The sequence below is a fragment of the Rosa chinensis genome, chromosome 4 (assembly GCF_002994745.2).
Source record: "Rosa chinensis cultivar Old Blush chromosome 4, RchiOBHm-V2, whole genome shotgun sequence".
Classification (NCBI taxonomy): domain Eukaryota; kingdom Viridiplantae; phylum Streptophyta; class Magnoliopsida; order Rosales; family Rosaceae; genus Rosa; species Rosa chinensis.
This window is the reverse complement of record NC_037091.1, coordinates 14,621,163-14,640,538: the sequence shown is the minus strand read 5'-3', so window position 1 is coordinate 14,640,538 and position 19,376 is coordinate 14,621,163. Positions and strand designations below refer to the sequence as shown.

The 19,376-nt window shown below is 36.8% G+C and overlaps 1 protein-coding gene across 1 annotated transcript; it reads left to right on the top strand.

The window, feature by feature from the left end:
- The first annotated feature begins 3,817 nt into the window (after positions 1-3,817).
- Positions 3,818-16,094, top strand: LOC112200052 (galacturonokinase). The gene is made up of 14 exons (XM_024341054.2): positions 3,818-4,029; positions 4,247-4,360; positions 4,556-4,627; positions 5,786-5,829; positions 7,585-7,714; positions 8,794-8,859; positions 9,727-9,806; positions 10,404-10,503; positions 12,273-12,448; positions 13,241-13,281; positions 13,383-13,411; positions 14,635-14,704; positions 14,822-14,911; positions 15,526-16,094. Exons 1-14 carry the CDS (start codon positions 3,997-3,999, stop codon positions 15,768-15,770), a joined length of 1,290 nt encoding a protein of 429 aa, XP_024196822.1. The 5' UTR covers positions 3,818-3,996; the 3' UTR covers positions 15,771-16,094.
- The last annotated feature ends 3,282 nt before the right edge of the window (positions 16,095-19,376 follow it).

The following is a 19,376-nucleotide window of genomic DNA, read 5'->3' as shown; positions in this document are numbered from 1 at the left end:
CTCCTCCACAAGTTGTGAATGCTGCTCTTGATGACTCGTGTGAAACTGTTAGAACTAGGAATGTAGTTGTTCTTTCCTAATTGTTTTCCTTGTCTTTATTCTTTGGGCCTTTTGGCCCCATATATCCAAAAGAAAAGTTCTTAACTTGCATGACATGCTAGTATTCTTAGCTAGTTGTTCTATCATGTTCAATTTGATGTAACTCGATTGAAATTGTTCGTCGGGGTGCATAACACTTTTTTCCTATTAAGACAAGGTTCCAACGAGGTCTCGTTTGAAATCCATGATTTTTATAAATTCCATTTGAGTTTGATTTGGTTAAGTATTAATATTTAGCGGCACGTATATTTCAGCCAACCTCAAACTGATCTCGTACACAGAAAATATGGTAAAGAATCATTACTATCAAGCATCATTAGAGACTTTGAGTACAGAAGGAATTATCATCATGTTTATTTTTGGTGAAAATGATATCTGCTAGCCAATGCCCCCTTCTATTTGGTGCTTGTGATTTATTCTTTCTTATTCTCCTGTAATATTATGGTACACTGCATTGGAAAACAAAGAAATTAAATACCTAGATAATTGGGTATAGGCGAGTTAATCTAGGGAGAAAATATATGTGTCATCTCTTATCCAGCGGCGACCGTCGTCAGCTCTGACTTTTGCCTCACTGACTTTGGGTTGCTTCTGAATGGGAGTTGGTTGTCCTATTGCCCTTTGGTTTATGGGATCGGCTTTGCTTGAGGGTTGACATTGGGTGGTCGGCCTTAGCGTCTATTTTGAAGCTTATCTATAGCAAGGGGGTTGTGGGCATCGTTTTAGGGACCGCAACGACATTGGCGGCATCAAAGGATCATATGGTAGCGTGTGTTGCACAGGAGGTCCAAATTTGGTGGAGTTTGGGACCGGTGCATAGGCTCATTGTCTTCTGGGTGATTGTGTTGCAGTGGTGTGGTGGTGTTCCTTGAGTCATGGCGGCGATGGCTGTGCTCGCGGTGGTTATGGTGACAGAGGTCGCGGTGTGCGTGCAACGCTCTCACTCAAAGAAGTGAATGTTGGAGCTATGCTGGGCTAGTCTTGTTGAGACTTAGGCTCTGCCTCTTCCCTTAGGGGTTGGGTTGCTGCTTTTTGAATTTTTAAGCTTCTAATTAGTTAGTTGTTTCTTTTTAATAATTCCCCACTTTTTTTTGGGAGCTATGCACTTTTTTGTGTTTTTACTGTGCCTTTTTACTATGATGTAGTGATATTATAGTTTATAGGCTTGCTTTTCTAAAACTAGTGATAATTGTCATTATAGTGGACCTATTCCTATGTATCACCGTGATACCACCACAACTTCTTGTCTATCTATAGATGACATCGGAAGAGTATATAATAGCCACTCTGACTTGAGTATCAATAACAAGACAATTTGACTTTTTTCAAAAATAAAAAATGAAAAATAGGCAAGATAATTTGCATGCTTAATCAAAGTGTAATTATTTAGGATCCTTTATCAATAGTTATTTAAGATGAACTTTTATTATAATTTTATATAGAAGGGAACTTTTGGATGTGTGGACCTCCTTTTTGGAATTATGGGTTGGTGTTGTGTGTCAGAAATCGACTTTCACAAAATAGCCAAAAATTGCTTAAGTGTCTATTTAGTTAAAACTGAGGAGTGAAATTTACATTCTCTATACCCGCCCTTTATTCAAAAAAAAAAAAAAAAAAATCCAAATCAAACCCTAGCCCATGTTCAACAACACTAGCAACAATCTCACAGCTGCCACCAATGTTGGCAACAAAAAACCATTTGTGCCAATACTAACAGCACCACAACCCTGCACCCGTAACTGTTGGAAAATTTGGTCGATGGATGCTATTTCCGTTACCGGATTTCATCTCCCACAAAATCACATAAATACAGTATATTAATAACAAATAAGAATGATCATTTAATTGTGATAATAGACTAAAATAACAAGAATCATAATACTTATCTATTGGATTTGCAAGCTTCAAGAGGACAGATCATTCAAAAAAAGTTTGAGGTTGAGGCGTGTAAACACTGCCCTTAAGAGTAGAATTCGCCCCTCGGAGACAATGTCTCGGTGTAGCAGGTTAGTGGCGTCCTACCCTCTAGGGTACAATAACTGTTAATTCTTGTAATCGTACACTCGCAAACTTGGATCCTATAAATGCTTGATTTTTCCCTTTGGCATTATGGAAGAGCAAGAACAAAGAACTGGATCACTAGAGAAATAGCTACAGAGAGAAATATAGAAAATAATGAGTTTCATTTTGTGTGTAAGACCAAGAAGTGACAGGTATATATAGTAGATGAAAAAGTTTAGAGATATGATGCAAATTTAATAAGATAATTATTGGAATACCGTAACTCCTGTAACCTTAATATGCCCTAATATTATGAACATAATGAATTAGTAACGGTTTAGAATAAATGTATAATAAATAGTTTTTCAATGAATTGGGAGTTACAGAAAGTATTTTGAAATACACAATCAAAATTTCAAACAGTAACTACGTCGCCATCGACTACCAGTAGTCAAACCAATCGCACTTTGCACCTTGTCGTTAGAAACCATACCAATAGCTTGTAATAGCTTGTTCAGCCGTACAAGTCGAAAGGCAACCCTCCCTCCCCCCCCCCCCCCCCCCCCCCCCCCCAACTGTAACGACTAGTGACCAACCCCTCAGTCATGACCCATCCCAACCCTCAAGAGGATAACGTGGTACTGCGTGAACGCCACCATCTCAACCTATCAAAGAGAACCTCGGAACCTAGGCCGCACCGAACAAAGTTCCAACCTAGTCCATCCCGGATCAGAAAAAGCAAGAACTCCACGAAGATCACCTCAACCAAGAAGGATAAAGCCAAAGCCTCTCCATACCAGAGATAGCCAACGTGCATATCTGTTCCCACCACCTTCACTCGAGACCAGAGAAGAAGCCAAGGTAGCATCCCATAGCAAAGAAAACCCTAAGGTCCTGTTTGGATGACAGGAAATCATGGTAGGAATAAGAATTAATTTCATTTTTCATGTAGATGTGCTATTAATTAGAGATTGGAACGAAAATAAGAAATGAGATATGAATAGAATTACCTAGTCAGGCGTGGTATTCCTAATCCATTTCCCACTATCAAAGACAAAATTATATAAATGATCCCTCTAAATTTTTTTATTCCCCCATCAATACTTATAAGTTGATGTCATATTGTACATTAAGTAGTAAAAAAGGTGTTATTAAAAATTATAATTTAATATTTTAATATTTTTATGACTTACTAAACACTATAATAAGAAATCTCTAAGCATATGGAGTTTATTTGTATGTGTCATTCTGCCTTTGAGATTAAATGAAATATCTATTACTCTGTCAAAAAAAAAAAAAAACACTACAATAGGAATGTAAAATTAATTCGAGAATTTAATTTACAGTAATGTTCCAAACACCATCATGGAAATATTAAAACCTACTCCATTCCATATCGATATAGAAAAGAAAATAAATTCTTTTCCTATTTTGACATTCTTGCCTAAATGAGAGAGAGAGAGAGAGAGAGAGAGAGAGAGAGAGAGAGAGAGAGCATTTAAAAAAAAATTATGTATTTTAGTAAAAGCATTTACAATTACAAATACTTTTACTAAAAAAACTCATATTTCTACTTAAAAAAAAAAAAAGAAACTAGTAGTTTCAAACGGTGTCGTCTCGTGACCATAATTTTCTTCACACCAGTAATGCGATCCATAATGTTGGTTTGGGAAATGATTTTGAAATACGTGTCATCAATTGCTGGGAAACCAAATAATTGTTTCTCCATCTGTGCCGCGACGCTGACCGCTCAACGTAATCGATAATTCTTGGAATATACACATCAATCATCATCCGAGATCCACCAAATCTTTCAATGCTGAAGCCAACACACACATAAAAAGCTTCCGCCCTCTATTTCCGTCCAGCTTCGCGATTTCAACATCACTTCCCAACATGGCTGAATCGTCTTGGCCTCCTCAACCTCAGGTACTCTCTCTCTCTCTCTCTCTCTCTCTTTCGCCTTGCATTGTTTACTGGAATTGAATGCCCACATTGCGCTTTTGGAAGCAACAACAACGTGTATTAGCTTGGCTCTGGTTTCAGAAAACTTGTTGGAGTTTGGTTTCATGTGTTATGTTACTAATGTATGGATGTTAGTTACTGTTTTGTATGCTGATCATGTGAATGTTGTGTTATGTTGCAGCTTGATGAAATTAGAAGGGTAGTTTCAGAAATGTCTGGGAGAGGAAGGGAAGAAGTTCGGTGCGCGGCTTCTCCTTATCGAATTTGTCCACTCGGAGCTCATATTGATCATCAGGTCAGTTTTCGGTAGCTCTTAGATCCTCTATTTAGATCCTCTTATGTTTCGACAGCCTAAATTTCGGGTACATGGAATCATATTTAGTTACCTCTGCATGTTTTGATTGATTATCTGGCTTTTGTTTTTGTTTTTACTAATATACTTTTAGGTAGTATGATGAAGCTTATACTCATTTGATTTCTATGGTGGCAGGGTGGCATAGTATCTGCCATGACAATTAACAAGGGAATACTTTTAGGTTTCGTTCCTTCTGGTGACACCCAGGTAAACATAAAACATACTCCTAAACTGAATAATCAATGACCAGAATAAACCTGACGTGGTTAGAAACCGTGACGATGTCCAACAAAGTTAGCTATTTTTGCACAGTGTTACGGTGGAATATTAGTCTAATCAACAACCAATAGTAGACTGAAGTCAACTAGTCATTTTCTTTAAATATATACTGTTATTTTTTCAGTGGTTTCTAATTGTAACCGAATGGATATGAATTTTGATTTAGTTTTCAGTCTCAAACCTTACATGAATTTGGGGCCATGTACTCTATGTACCTACAAGTTGCAATTATATGCAAGAGTTGTCTGTATGATTTACATTAACCAGGGCTACTTTGACCTTATTGGTTCTGCTTGTCTTTTCTTTTCTATAAGAAATTCAGGATTTTTCCTGATGCATTCATGATTACTTGTCTGGGTATTAACATTGTGAAGGTCCTCAACAATGAGTAATCTGCAATCTGCTTATACTTGATGTAGAGAGCCAATTATTAAGTTGTTAACCTTCTTCTTTAGTTCTGACTGCTGATTATTTGATTGTCCTCAGTCTTTTAGTTGATACCTTGAACTACTGAGTGAATCCTGTTGAATATCATTTTCATTTAAATTACTAATTATGCGGTGTGTTGTTCTAGCTTTTCACTTAATTCGGCTTTTAACTTAAAAGCCAGCACATGTGACTCATTCTTGGCTCTGTAGTCTTTCCCTAGATTGACCTTATTTTTGATTTTTGATACAGCCTCCTTTCAAAGGCTCAAATAATACCCCCGTCCCTCCTACATAACTTGAGGAATTCCAAATACAGTTTGACCGAGTGTCTGTAAGCTGTTTTTAAGTCAACCTCCCTGCCTCCTGTTAGCATGGGGTGGTTGATTGACACATGGAGTATGCCAACATCACATAGAAATCAAGAAAAGCCATCAAAAGATACACTCTTTGATTTCTTTGGTACACTGTTTGTCGAAGAATGTATTTTGAAAATTTCTTTGAATGCTTTGGAAATATGGAAATGCCAAACAAAAACATATACAGGAGAAACTCTTGCCAAATAGTGAAAGATACATCTAAATGTTAGATTTTTCACAATCATTTTTGAACATTACTGTCCTTGTCATCTGCCTGCTTAGTTATTGAATGCTTGCTGTAGGTTATTCTACGCTCGGGACAGTTTAAAGGCGAAGTTAGGTTCAGGTGTGGGGTCTTTTCTCATGGTATTTCTTATTTATATCCATTGTTTTGTTAAATTGTTTCACATCCATGCTTACCAAGTTTCTATTGCTGTCATTCTAGCTAAAAAAGTTTAAGTACTGCAAGTAGGATTTGCACATCAAGGCTATTTTGAAATGGCAAACACATTATTGTTTGCTTCTCTTACTGTTACGTGTCAAATGAGAACTAAACTACTTGTAGGTTGTTAAAATATCCATCATCTAGAAATCTGCCTATGGAATTCAGAACTTCTGCCAGCTAATAGCGGGAAGTAACTATTTAGTCAAATGGTCATTGTATCAAACCTACTTGACCTTTATAGATCTTGCTTGATGGTTATAATGCTGATGCCAAAAGTACAAAAAAAAAAAAAAGGATAACTTCTTAGTCACTTGATCTATACGACAAAACATGAAGGTCACCTGCTAAGCACCACATTCATGAATATAAATCCTTTCTGCACCTTTATAATTGAAGAAGTGTTTAAATCACTACATGGAGACTTCTATCTCGTTGGTGATGCTTGGGGTTATAGTGAATTGGTATTTATAGGACATACGTTGGCTTACTGCACCTCAAGGCTTGATCTAGCGAATTGGTTGTGCCCGAGTTGTAATTGTTAGCAGCAAAGGCCTTGCCAAATGCTCGGTAAGGTCATTGAATTGGAGCCTGTGGTATTTAAGTATAGAGCACCTTGAACTCCCAAGTAGACTGTGTGTCTGTGACAAGAACAAGTACTTTGACCCGTGACCATCTGTTAGGGTAAGCAGTTTAGCACCCTTTCCACTTTTCCAGCTTTGTAAGCTCAGAATTTTATCAAGAAGAAGATAATGGAAAATATAGTTGAAGATTCCAAGTTAAGTGATCTAAGCTTTTATTCAATATATAAAAGAAGAAGATCGAAGCCTTTATGGATGACATGGGAAATTCAAGCAAGTGTAAACAATAATTTCAATAGCACAAAAAGCCATCAAGCTCCCGTCTTTTCAAAATAAGCCTTCCTAAATCCTTTATTAAAATCCCAATCAAGTAAACCTTTAAGAAAAACATACACTATAGTTTGGTGATCTTGCACTAGTAGGCTATATAACCTAAATTAGGGTTTAAGGACTGGGTTGAATACTTTAGGCATCAGGTGCAAGTTTAGATAAAAAAAATAGGTTGCAGTGAATCTGGGCAGCATAATTTTAGAATTTTAGGGCAGTTCTGAAGGGCTACTTTCTAAGGTTGTGGGAGTTTTAGGGGTTCAATGGAAGAAAAAGAAAAATAATTTAAAATGCAAATACATAAAAGAAAGAAGAAGGTTGTAACTATACTGTGGCGGGCATAGTTGAACAAATAAACAAATGAGTGAGATGCTGATTATTTTCACTGTGCAGCTTCTTTGAGTTAAAGAAGTCTAAAGACCTGTACGGGATGGGAATTTAAACACACGATTCGTGCCGGCTTAAGAAAGTCCCCAATGAGTTATGAAGGGGTTTGGTTCCTCAGGTCACAAGCCAATATAGAGTGTCTAAAAATTAATTACTTTTGTCACAGTAAATATTATCTTTGCATTCTATCTATTTATTTTCTGAAATTACTCAAATTGACAGGATTCTACTTCCTTAACATATAAATAGTGGTATTCATACTGTCTGTGAATGAATTTATGAAGTCTCTATTGCTGGTTGTGTTTTATTGTGCTAAATTGTGTGACATCTGGTGAACGTTATTATTTTTCTGTTCATTATATAGAATTGATGAAGTTTCATGCCCTATGAACAATGGAAATGATGCTTCCAAAAGGGATGAAGAAAGTGATTGGGGAAGTTATGCAAGAGGAGCTGTATATGCATTACAGAGTAGGAAGAACTGTCTTGTCCAGGTAAGGGATATGCCTTCATTGACCATCTTCACAGCTCACACTTTTCTAAGAAGTAAAATAATTGAACATATTGCACTTCATGGTTGAACTATGATAGCCTCTTATTATTATTAATTATTATTTTCAAATAGTGATGGAGACCTGATAGAGAGTCAAAGCAGGCAACTTGGACATGCAGGCATTACTAAGCATTTTGACAACACAAAATTTGGTTTTGTTCTGTAAAAATCGATGGCTAAATTCCATAGCTTCCATTCTTTGTGTAATGGAGTAATCAAGTAGGTCATTGGGCACAGACAATACATGGGAGATTTCTTTTGGGACACGTCACGATTTGCTCCAGCTTCATGATCATCTGTTATATATCTTGGACTAGTTGAGTTGTGGAGGGTTGCATTCATTTGAAAGATGTGATTATAGAATTTATATCGAGTATTGATAGATTTTTGGAGGAGGCCAGCTCGCTCTAATATCCAACTGTCATTCTACAAGGGATCAGCTAACTTTAGCCCTCAAGCTACCGTTCAGTATTCCTATGTAGATTTCTTAAGACACACCTCTTTGTTTGATTTATTTTTCCACCCTTTCCCAGAAGCACTTGGAATCACTCACTTGGATGAACAAAGGGTCGTTAATTTCAGTTTTACTTTTCTGTCCTAATTGTATTGGAATACAATGATCGGTATATTACTGTATCTTACCCAGCACCAGACACTTGACAAAAGAGCAACTTCTAATGGTACCGGTATTTCTTTCTCCATGTTACGCATTGAATTTAGATTTGGATGGGATTTAGGTCCATAGAATGTGATCCCCTATATTGCATCACATGACCTTGATTTCCTATACAGTTTCTGTTAAACTTGTTAGGTATCTACCATCCATCTAGATGATTCCTGTGTAAAGTCTTGCTAGTTCAACAATTTCTTAAATGCAAATCATGTATGGTTTGTTTTCTCAAAATCATATATAGTTTGATGATTCTGTGCCATCTTTCATTACACAGTTATTTACAGGATAATTTGTTCTTTCTTCAGAAAAAGAGAAAAGAAAAGGATGATTTGTTTCACTTGTTTCAGGGTATCATTGGATATATATGTGGTACTGAAGGTATGGACAGTTCAGGCATTAGCTCTTCAGCTGCTGTAAGTTGGTAGTTCTTGTTGTTGCCTTTGTTGTTAAATGATGATAATGGATTATGATTTTATACAAAACCATGTAACAAAAAGAATCAGAATATTGCAGTTAATGGTTTTTGTTTCATGGTCATATATTTATTTTTTATGCATTTCGTACTTTACCTGGGAAATTGGTAGATATTAAAATTTCTATTGTGGGTTATAACTCAAAAGACAGAAAATGATTCAGTATGTTAATGGTAAAGCAGCCAATGCAGTGGTAGACCAGCTCTCTACAGCAGTAGATAAGGGAGGGTTGGTTTACCACTGCAGGGAACTGGTCTAGCACTGCATTGGTTGGTCTGCTACATTAATATACTGAAACAGATGATGCCCTTGAATGATATTAAAATTGAGATGCTCTATCATATTCAAAATTACAATATTAATTCATCCATTTTATAGCCTGGATATAAAGAACAAGAACACAAAGGCAGATGCGCCAGTTTTGCAGTACTTACAATTTTACACTGCTAGAATTATATGATGTAAGAAATCATGTGGCAAACTGAGAAATAGTCATAAAGGCTTGTCCATTGAAAACAGTTTTCGAATACTAATTTATAAAATTTTAGTGGACAACCTGCCCTATTAATAGCTACAGCCGGAGCTAGGTTATGAATCAGAAACTTGTTGATATTAGCATCCTAGAATGAAGGCAAACTCTAGACTAAGAATTACTTTGCACTATCTATGCTTTGTTCTATATTGGTAAAGTTAAGTAGATTAAAGACTGTTCTGTAGTATACAGCTTGTGGAGCTTTGTACTTATTACGCGGAAAGTTCTTTCCACCAACATCAACCCATTAATCTTAACAATCAAAATTTTGACAGGTTGGCGTAGCTTACCTAATGGCTTTGGAAAATGCAAACAATTTGATTGTGTCCCCTGAAGAAAATATTGAGTATGATCGGTAGGTTTCTTTAACATTTGAGGGTCCAATATGTGGATACTTCTGTCTTTTTCATAATATAATTATAGTTTTCTATCAAAAATCAAATATTAAATAATCTAGCACTTCCCCCCAGGCATTGACCTCTTTCTCCAACAAGTAAAATTCAACTTTTATTGGGAGGTTGAAACTACCGGAATTTTGAATCATGATCACCTACTTTGAATCTGTTGGTTGACCACTCTATTTCCAAAAGCTCAAGTGTTGGGATCTGTGGCCAACAATTGGTTTTCATTCCAACAGATTCACTGTTTTTGCTTTTACTTGAGTGCTGGGCACTCTACCCCATAAAGAATAATATCAGCTTTGTGAAATATTCCTTTAACCTGTTGTTTAAAATTTTTTTTTAATCTATCTACTCTCTTTTTTGTTCATCATGTTCCAATTCAGTTATTTATTTTCTGTTATTAAGGTCACACCTTCACAAAACATGGAATATTTACCAATAACATGCTTTCACATTTCTTGTACTGTGTCAAACCTTTTATTTTTGATTTTTTTTTCTTTTTACTTTCCTAATTAAAATAAGCATTTGAAGTTTTAAATCTATGTTTGTAGGCTGATTGAAAATGAATTTCGTGGCCTGAGGAATGGTATATTGGACCAATCAGCCATATTACTGTCAAGCTATGGTTCTCTACTGTGCATGAACTGCAAGGTAATGTACAAAAATGAGTGTATTTGATGTAATTGGAAGCAAAGTGATGACCACATTTCAACTGCAGAGTCTGATTCTATTCTGGATATGTTTATCTTATAGAGTTTTGATTTGTTCTGCATTGTTGTTATACTATGATGACTTGAATGATCCAACCACCATATTCACAAACTGCTTAACTAATCTTTTTATTTATTTTTATACGTTGGTCTTCTGACCTATGGTGAGTGATCATAGGAGTCTGCATTCTCTGCTGCATTTGTAACAACATGCACACAGATTTTTGTGTCTGAAAATCATATTTCTTTGAGAAGAGTGTCTGAAATCATATTACATCATAACTTTTAAGTATTTTGATGACTATTTAAGTATTATTCATCAAAGCCCTAAGCATAGGTTTTAGGTGTACTAAGCTTAGGGCTTTCATGTGGACAGTTAAGTATTTCGGGAGCTTTTATGTGGTGGACACATTCCATGTGAATCAATGAATAGCCTTTTAGAAGAAGTTTAAAACCCTAACTCATGATTTTGGTCGTAAGGAAGCTTATACTTATAAAAGTTACTTAATTTGTCATGCTCTGGGATGTGTAAAAGTTCAGAAAAAAATATCAAATTTACCCCTTTTATAGTATTTATATCTAATCATTTTGAACTAATTATAAGATGCTTTTTCCCATTAGATTTCAAGTTTAAAGAACATGTCTATGTTGGTGGGAGCTGTTTTCTTCCTGTGCATCGGATATTTATCATGTTTTGTTGCTCTCTCTATTTACATGTGCTATTGATATACTATTCATTAGTGTAGAAACGGATGCTTAGAGAAAATGATAAATTGGGTTAGACAATAACGTGAACAGGAAGAATATCCGATGGAGACCAGAGTATATGCTAAGGATGATTGAGGGTTCAAATGAAGAAGAGTATATGTGTTCTTGTTATATCAAATGAAGAAGGGTATATGCTAACCACTTGAACCCTCAATCATCCTTAGTCTCAGGTCCTTTAAATTGGGTTCAAAATATTTTGGGTTGATATATCATTGAGCTTCTTTCCCACATAACGAACTTCAGTTTAAGTGGCATAGCAACATGTTGAGTCTTAAGAAACAGAATTTTTTCTTTTCTTTTTTATAACCATGAACTATATAGCTTCTTTTTATTTCTGCTTCGGTAGCTTCTTTTTTGTCTAGAAGATTAACACCCAAGAGCTTTTATTATTATTATTATCATTTTATTTTTATCCTTAAAAACTTGTTTCTAATATTTCTTTTCTTCAGGATATGTATTTCTTTCTCTAAAGGTCACTTCCCTAAACCTTTACTTCTTATACTCAAAAGTTGCATGCCTCATAAGAAAATGGGAGAACAGGGGTAGGTGGGCGAACGGGGGTATAGGAAATTTCTAACCAACTTGTAGGAAACAGAGGAAGACTGATGAGTGAACATCTAAAAGATTTTTAGGCGAGCTATATAGATGCATGAACCACAGTATTTTAGATACACTTACCCGGTTGCAGATACGCATGCGATCACAGAATCAATCATGCCTTTAGTTTATCTGCACCGCAAAGTTGAATATTTGTTCTTATTGGTATATTGCTGTTATATTTGAGCAATATATTTTCCTATGTTGTTCTATACTACAGATTGTAGTGTAATTTGGGATGTTTATTTAGCTCATTTGTTTAGTCTATAACCACATATATCAGATTCTGCTCCAGTTACAATTGTAAGCGATATGATGTCTCATGCATGTAGTTTTCATATGTAGACTAAAGAACATAAGCTCATACACCCGCCAAAATTGGGCAAGAACCACGAGACGGAGTGGCAGGAAGCATACAAAATATTATTGGCATTTTCAGGCTTAAAGCATGCTTTAGCTGAAAATTCTGGATATAATCGTCGAGTTGGAGAGTGTCAAGAGGCTGCGTCGGTTCTTTTGCAGTAAGATCTCTTTCCTTTGCAAACAAGAACACATATACTCTTCATTTTAATTGAAGTTCAAGTGGTTAGACAATAACGTTTCTATTGCAGTCTTTTTCGATTGGGGTGTAGTGTAGAATGCATGCCATCAACACAGTCATTGTTAAATTTGGAGAAGAATGAAGAGAAAATAAAATACATGAAATTTGGGCGAAAATCTCGTGTGGAATTTTAGTCATAACTATTCGGAAAGAGAACTTTTCTTTAAAAATCTGGAGTGTCTGGGAAACCAATGGATATATGGGATTGGCCCTCTGGTTACTTGGACAATCATTTACATTTGTATTTGTGTGTTGCGATGGAAAATAATGGGTTAATACAGAGAAACCAATGCACAAATAATTATGGGTATGGCTTTTTAATTTTTCATAGGTCGGTACCATTCTTCCAAAACCTTAAACTGTAAAATGAGCCCAAGAATATAGGGAACTAATTATGCAACACACTACCATGTCCCCTCATGGATAGAGTAACACTGCACTGGATAAAATTGAGCCTATAGGAGTTACCAGAAATAGGGTAGCATTTGGACCAAATAGTTCATAGGCATTCAAGCTTTTCCAAAGTCTAAGCTATTTGGTCAAAAACCCAGAATCTCTTTCAAGTTGACCAGAAAAAACACTGGCAAGCAACAAGTCAACATAGCTCTTTTCTTATTAATTGTTAAATGCAGCATTTAGAACTGTATTTATGTTCCCTTTGGTTTTAACTATTAATATCCAAGCTAACGTACTTATTCCCCCATTTTACCAGTGCATCTGGAAATGTTGCAGCAGAGCCAGTCCTATCTAATGGCTAGTCCCTACACCTGACCTTCTCAAATTTAAAATTCATTCCTATTATCTTCTGTCATGATATTGATTGAATTACTTTTTTTTTTCTCTTAAAAAAACAGTTGAGCCAGAAGCTTATCAAACTCACAAGGTAAGAAAATGTTTCTAGAGCTTTTATCATAGAGATTCTTATGGTTTTGGTGCATGTATATAACAATGCAAAACTCAGTTAAGACATTGTAGCTCAATTTGGTTGGGGTATAGCCATGCCCTCATATGTCCTGTCAAGATAGGTACAAGGTGAAGTGCAAAATCCATGTAACCCAGGTTATGAACTGAACATTACTTTGAAGGTGTAGAGTTAGATCAATTTTAGATACTGACAATAAAATTGTTGCAAGTGGTACCTTTGATCCCTAATGTGAAGGATATGACTCGTAGTAGAGATGACAAATTGGTTATTTACGTTGTACATAATTTTAGTGGTAATGTAGGTGACTGCTCATCTAGGAATTAGAATATCAATGTGAAGCCCCCTCATAGAAGGTAAATCCATCTGTTTCCCTGCATGGCCCAAAAATACCTGTTCCTTTATCATCTTTCAGAATCATGTTGTTTTTCAGGAAAATGTCACTAGTATAAAGTATGGTTTCTTTTCAGAAGGTTTACAGACTATCTTTTGATAGCTAATAGTCATTGATGAAGCTAGCAGCCTTTGCCTCAGACCTCTTCGTTTGCTATTATGCTTGCAGTGATTTAATTATCATTCAATCAAGTGTGTAATTAGGCCATTTGTTCAGGGTGAACTATTGGTCTTGTTAACTTTTAGGTCTAGCATAGTCTCTTTCTGTCCTATCCCTCTTTCTTTTAGATGACATCTAGCAATTGTTCAAATTGCTCATATTGTGTTTGCATGAGCTTCATTGGCCTCTGAGGGTTGACTCATTGCCTCCTTGGCATTTCTTGCTAAGTTATTTATTATTTGATAGGATACAAAATTAAATAAAACTTGGAAACTGTTTGGCCAAAATTTTCTTGTAGAATCTCATATGCTTAAGGAATTTAAATTGTATTATTTAGAGAAGTCTTTGATTAATGCACTGAGGAAGGGACACACAGACACACACACACACACGTATCAGGGCCCTTCTAAAATGGCCAAAAAAAAGGATCCCTTAGTACAAGGGCCCTCTCTCTCTCTCTCTCTCTCTCTATATATATATATATATATATATATATATATTCCACATGCATATATAAAACTGATACATGCCTAGTTGATATTCTAGGAACAATTTTCCTCATTAGTATAAGGTCAGTGGACTTCAATTCATCATGAATTTATTTATGTATTCAAGCCTCTTTTTCTTGCAGCACATATTAGAATCTAATCTAGCCAAAAGAGCAGAGCATTATTTCTCTGAGAATATGCGGGTGATAAAAGGTATTTCCATTATTGATGTACAGTCGGACATTTAAATTGTCAAAGCTCGAGCTATTTAATTTCCATGTTCTTTCATTTATCAACTTCTAACTACTTAATTTAATGTGATTATTTCAGGACTGGAAGCTTGGGCTTCAGGGAGGTTCAAAGATTTTGGAACGCTCATTACAGAATCTGGCTTAAGTTCAATTCAGAACTATGAATGTGGTATGATTAATTTCCTATGTTTATACTGTCCTTTTTCTCAGAGCACGCTCCCAAGTCCTCCCTTTTATCTTGGTGCATTAAAATGACGGGGATAAATAATTGAAATGATGAAAGGAATAAAAAAAGTATTCTCACTTTTTAATAATAATACATTTGCAGTTTGTCGTAGTTATATCTGTACTATCTGTGACATCCATCACCATGACATCTGTACTATGATGCATTTAACTGATAATCATGTATCTTATTTATAAACAAATTGCTTTTAGCGAAGAGTTGCACCGTGTGGAAAGTCTTTCTCCTTGGCTAGCTTTTAACTCATTTCACCACAAACTTTGATAAGTTTTTAGCTAAATTTTCCAAAATTTCATGAGCTGTCTATATTAGTTGACATCTTAATATCTGCCAATCCCTGATATCAACCTCCAATGATAGTAAATCTTATACTTGAGAATACCATCAATATACTTCACATTTTTGAATGATCTGCAATGGCGAAGATTGGAATTAATTTAAACTGGAGTTTGTAACTTGGTAAACAAGTGTTTATCTCATTCTCGCCTGTACATACTGCCAAGTCTACCTATCTCAGACTGATGTCATTATTGTTTAAGGTTGTAAACCTCTAATACAATTGCGTGAGATCGTCCTAAAGGCTCCTGGTGTCTTTGGAGCACGGTTCAGTGGTGCCGGATTTAGAGGGTGCTGTGTTGCACTGGTAGATGCCAATCTTGCAGCTGAAGCTGCATCATTTGTCAGGGAAGAGTATAACAAGCTCCAGCCTGACTTGGCGAGGCAGTTCAACAAAGAACATGCGGTTGTGATATGCGAAGCTGGTGATTGTGCCCGTGTTATATGATGACAATGTATCAATTACTGTTATCTGTTCAATGTGATGTTTTTACTATTTCATTCATTATTTTAAACTCTGAACTGCATCTTGATTAGAACTAGCTGCATACGAATATATAGAGCGTGGGAGCTTCTGTTTGTAATAGGCTTCTCATATTCATCCTCTTCTGGTGGGCATTGAATTTGTTGTTATGGAGTCTTCTGTGATTGTTCTTTGACCACTACCTACTCATCCAAATCGAATATAGAGATTTGGTATTATAATGTTACAAATTAACAAATTAATAAAAGAATAAAGCAGTGTGGGCAGTGTAGAATGTCCCCAACTTCATGTTTAGTCGTGTCACTTACAGTATATAGCTATGTGTCAAGAATTTTGGTTATCCTGATTGTGTTTTATTCAAAAATCTTGCTTTTGTATATTGTTAAGCTATTTTCATGTAGGTATGATAAATCATTCCACTAACTCCAAAGCAGTGGGGAAATTTGGAGTATAAATGAATAAATCCTACCCACTTGTGGAAGAAGTACGCGTGTACATTCTTTATTCCACCCGCTTTTGGTGTTTCTTGCCCTAAGCAAGTCTTGGTCTTTATGCTTTACTCCCTACTATTCCTTATTTTTGTTTCGTGAAGAATGACCAACAGAAACTAGTGTTAGACTTGATTCTAAAATGGAGTGTAATGGAAATGAGCTAGGTCATATACTTCATGTCAACAAAAGACATACATAGGGGCAACCTTGGACAGATGGATCATGGATTCTTACTAGTTTATAGGGACGAAATACTATGACCAGGTAAAGGCTAGGGGTGTGCATCGGACTCAATTCAATTTATTCTGACCGTGGGTATAGTCATAATGCAATTTCAAATCAGCTTAGAACTAGGCTACATTAGGAGTTTGATTCGCCTCCCATTCAAGCAGTAGTAGAACTAGATGAGTGCAGTAGTAGAGTTGGACAAGTGTCTTCTCTTTCTATTATTTTTTTTTGTTTGAAGTGGTTTTTCACTCTTCATATTTTTTTTTTGAGGGGAATGAAAGACTAATTCATTGATTGAGCATCATTACAATCAGAGATTAATCTATCCTCCACAGACGAAGGAATATAAGAAAAGAAATCTATATGAAAATCAGTAAACTTTGCTTCCTGAGCCAAAGTGTGTGCCACCCCATTGGCCTATCTTCCAACCTTAACAACACAAGCATCCAGTGCAATATGCAGCAGATCCCGCAGGTCTGCTAGCAGAAAACCAAGGTCCGACATATCCAAAGAAGAAGAAGATATAGCTGACACCAAATCCAAACAATCCGTCTCCACAATCAAAGGTGTAAGATGATTATCTATGGCCAACTGTACCCCCATCACCAAAGCTAAAAGCTCCGCATGTCGAGCTGATTGAGCGGTTGTTATGGCATGTTGAAATCCATGAAGAAAAGATCCTTCATGGTCTCTGAACACCCCACCCAAACCCGAACGACCCGATGCCTGATCAAAAGCTGCGTCAACATTCAATTTCACAAAACCAGCTGAGGTTTTTTCCACTTAGGAGAGGATCTAGCACCCAACCGCGACTGGTTAGTGCGATGAGCTGCCTTATATTCCTCTAGCCAACCCAAGGCCATGGGAACAACTTGTGAAGCTTGCTTAAAATCTCCCTCCCAAACTTTGGCATTCCTATTTCTCCAAGTGGCCCATAAAATCATCAAGGAAGAAGCAAAAATTTGAGAGTTTGACATAGGAACTGACATGAGCCATTCTGCAACACTTGTAGGGGCCGAAATTAAAGGAAGATTAGCACCCTAAATCAAACTAGTCGCATGGGAGCAATCACGAACTGCATGAATAGGAGTCTCAACCTCTTCTTCACAGAGTAGGCATTGGGTATCAAGATCAATACAGCGTTCACTTAGCCTACTCCAAGTAGGAAGAACATTAGAAGCTGCTTTCCATGCACAAATCTTCACACTGCTTGGAACTGGAGCTGTCCACAATTGACGCCAAAGGGCTGCACTTGGGTTAGGTGTGGATGAATCATCATGAAGGATCCGATTCCGGGCTACGTGATAAGCCGATTTAACTGTGAACTGACCTCTCTTGTCACCGCCCCAAATCCACCTGTCCTCATGATTCTGGGGGCTAAGAGGAATAGAGAGTATCTTCTGAACAATATTGGCAGGAAATAATTCTAATAATAAAGTAGAATTCCACACACCTGGAGAGATGAAAAGATCCGCCACAAGTGTGACCCTATCCGTAGGTCTTCATCCATTAGCCATGGGTCCAACCAAATAGTGGTAGAGAAACCATTCCCAATATGCCGTTTGATACCAGCTCTAAGAATGCCACGCCCTTGCAAAATGCTCCGCCAAGCGTAGGAAGGTTGTGAGCCAAGATTAGCCTCCCAGAAATTATCTTGGGGAAAATAGAGAGCTTGGAAAAGTTTCCCGATCAAGGAATCCGGATTTTGGATTAGCCTCCAGCCTTGCTTTGCTAACATAGCCAAATTAAATGCAAAGAGATGTCGGAAACCCATACCACCCATACTTTTGGGTTTACAGAGTTCATCCCAAGCTCGCCAATGCATAGCCTTCTTCTCGTCCGTGCTCCCCCACCAGAATTAGGCACAAAGCTGATGGAGTTCCTGAATGAGGTTATGAGGGAGAAGATAACAATTCATTGTATACAGTGGAAGAGCTTGAGCCACCACTTTGATTAAGATTTCTCTACCCGCAGCACTGAGTAATTTGGACCGCCATCCTGTCAATTTTTTGGATAAGTTATCTTTAATATAAGCAAAAGTATTAGATTTAGACCTACCAACAAGAGTTGGAATCCCCAGATACTTCTCATGCTTTTCCACCACTTGAACTCCCAAGATCTGGGCCATGCAATCTCTCATGTGCAGTAAAACGCTCCCACTGAAAACTACGTTACTCTTCTGTAAATTCACTTGTTGCCCAGAAGCTCGTTCATAGATGTTTAGCACGTTCCAGATCAATAAACAATCTCGAGGTGTAGCATTTGAATAGAGCATACTATCATAAGTGAACAAGAGATGACTAATTGTAGGTGCACCATCACAGATGCGCAATTTGACCATTAGAAGCCGCATGTGAGATAAGAGTAGACAAACCGTCTGCGCAAAGTAAGAATAAATAGGGAGACAATGGATCTCCTTGCCTCAATCCTCTCTATGGTGTGATATAGCCCCTAGGTGTGCCATTAATGAGAAAAGAATAACGTACCATAGAGAGGTATGACATAACAAGAGTGACCTACTGTTCGGCAAACCCCATTTTGAGCATGATACGCTTCAAGAAGCCGCACTCCAATATGTCGTAGGCTTTACTGATATCCAGTTTCAGGGCTAAAAAGCCTTCTTGGCCTCGTCTCAATTTATGCATGTAGTGAGCTAACTCTGATGCTACCGGAGTATTATCAGAGATAAGACGATTAGGAACAAAAGCACTCTATTGGGGAGAAACAATAACGGATAGGAAACTCTTGAGTCTGTTAGCAATAACCTTGGAAGCTATTTTATAGATGACATTGCACAAAGCAATCGGCCGGAGATGGGACATAGTTGTAACCACTTTAACTTTTGGGATGA

Excerpts from the sequence above, each read along its gene's own strand:
- LOC112200052 (XM_024341054.2), top strand. The coding sequence starts at position 3,997 with ATGGCTGAATCGTCTTGGCCTCCTCAACCTCAG. Across the intron at positions 4,628-5,785 it reads TTCCTTCTGGTGACACCCAG|GTTATTCTACGCTCGGGACA; the intron begins GTAAACATAAAA and ends TGCTTGCTGTAG. Across the intron at positions 12,449-13,240 it reads GCTGCGTCGGTTCTTTTGCA|TGCATCTGGAAATGTTGCAG; the intron begins GTAAGATCTCTT and ends CCATTTTACCAG.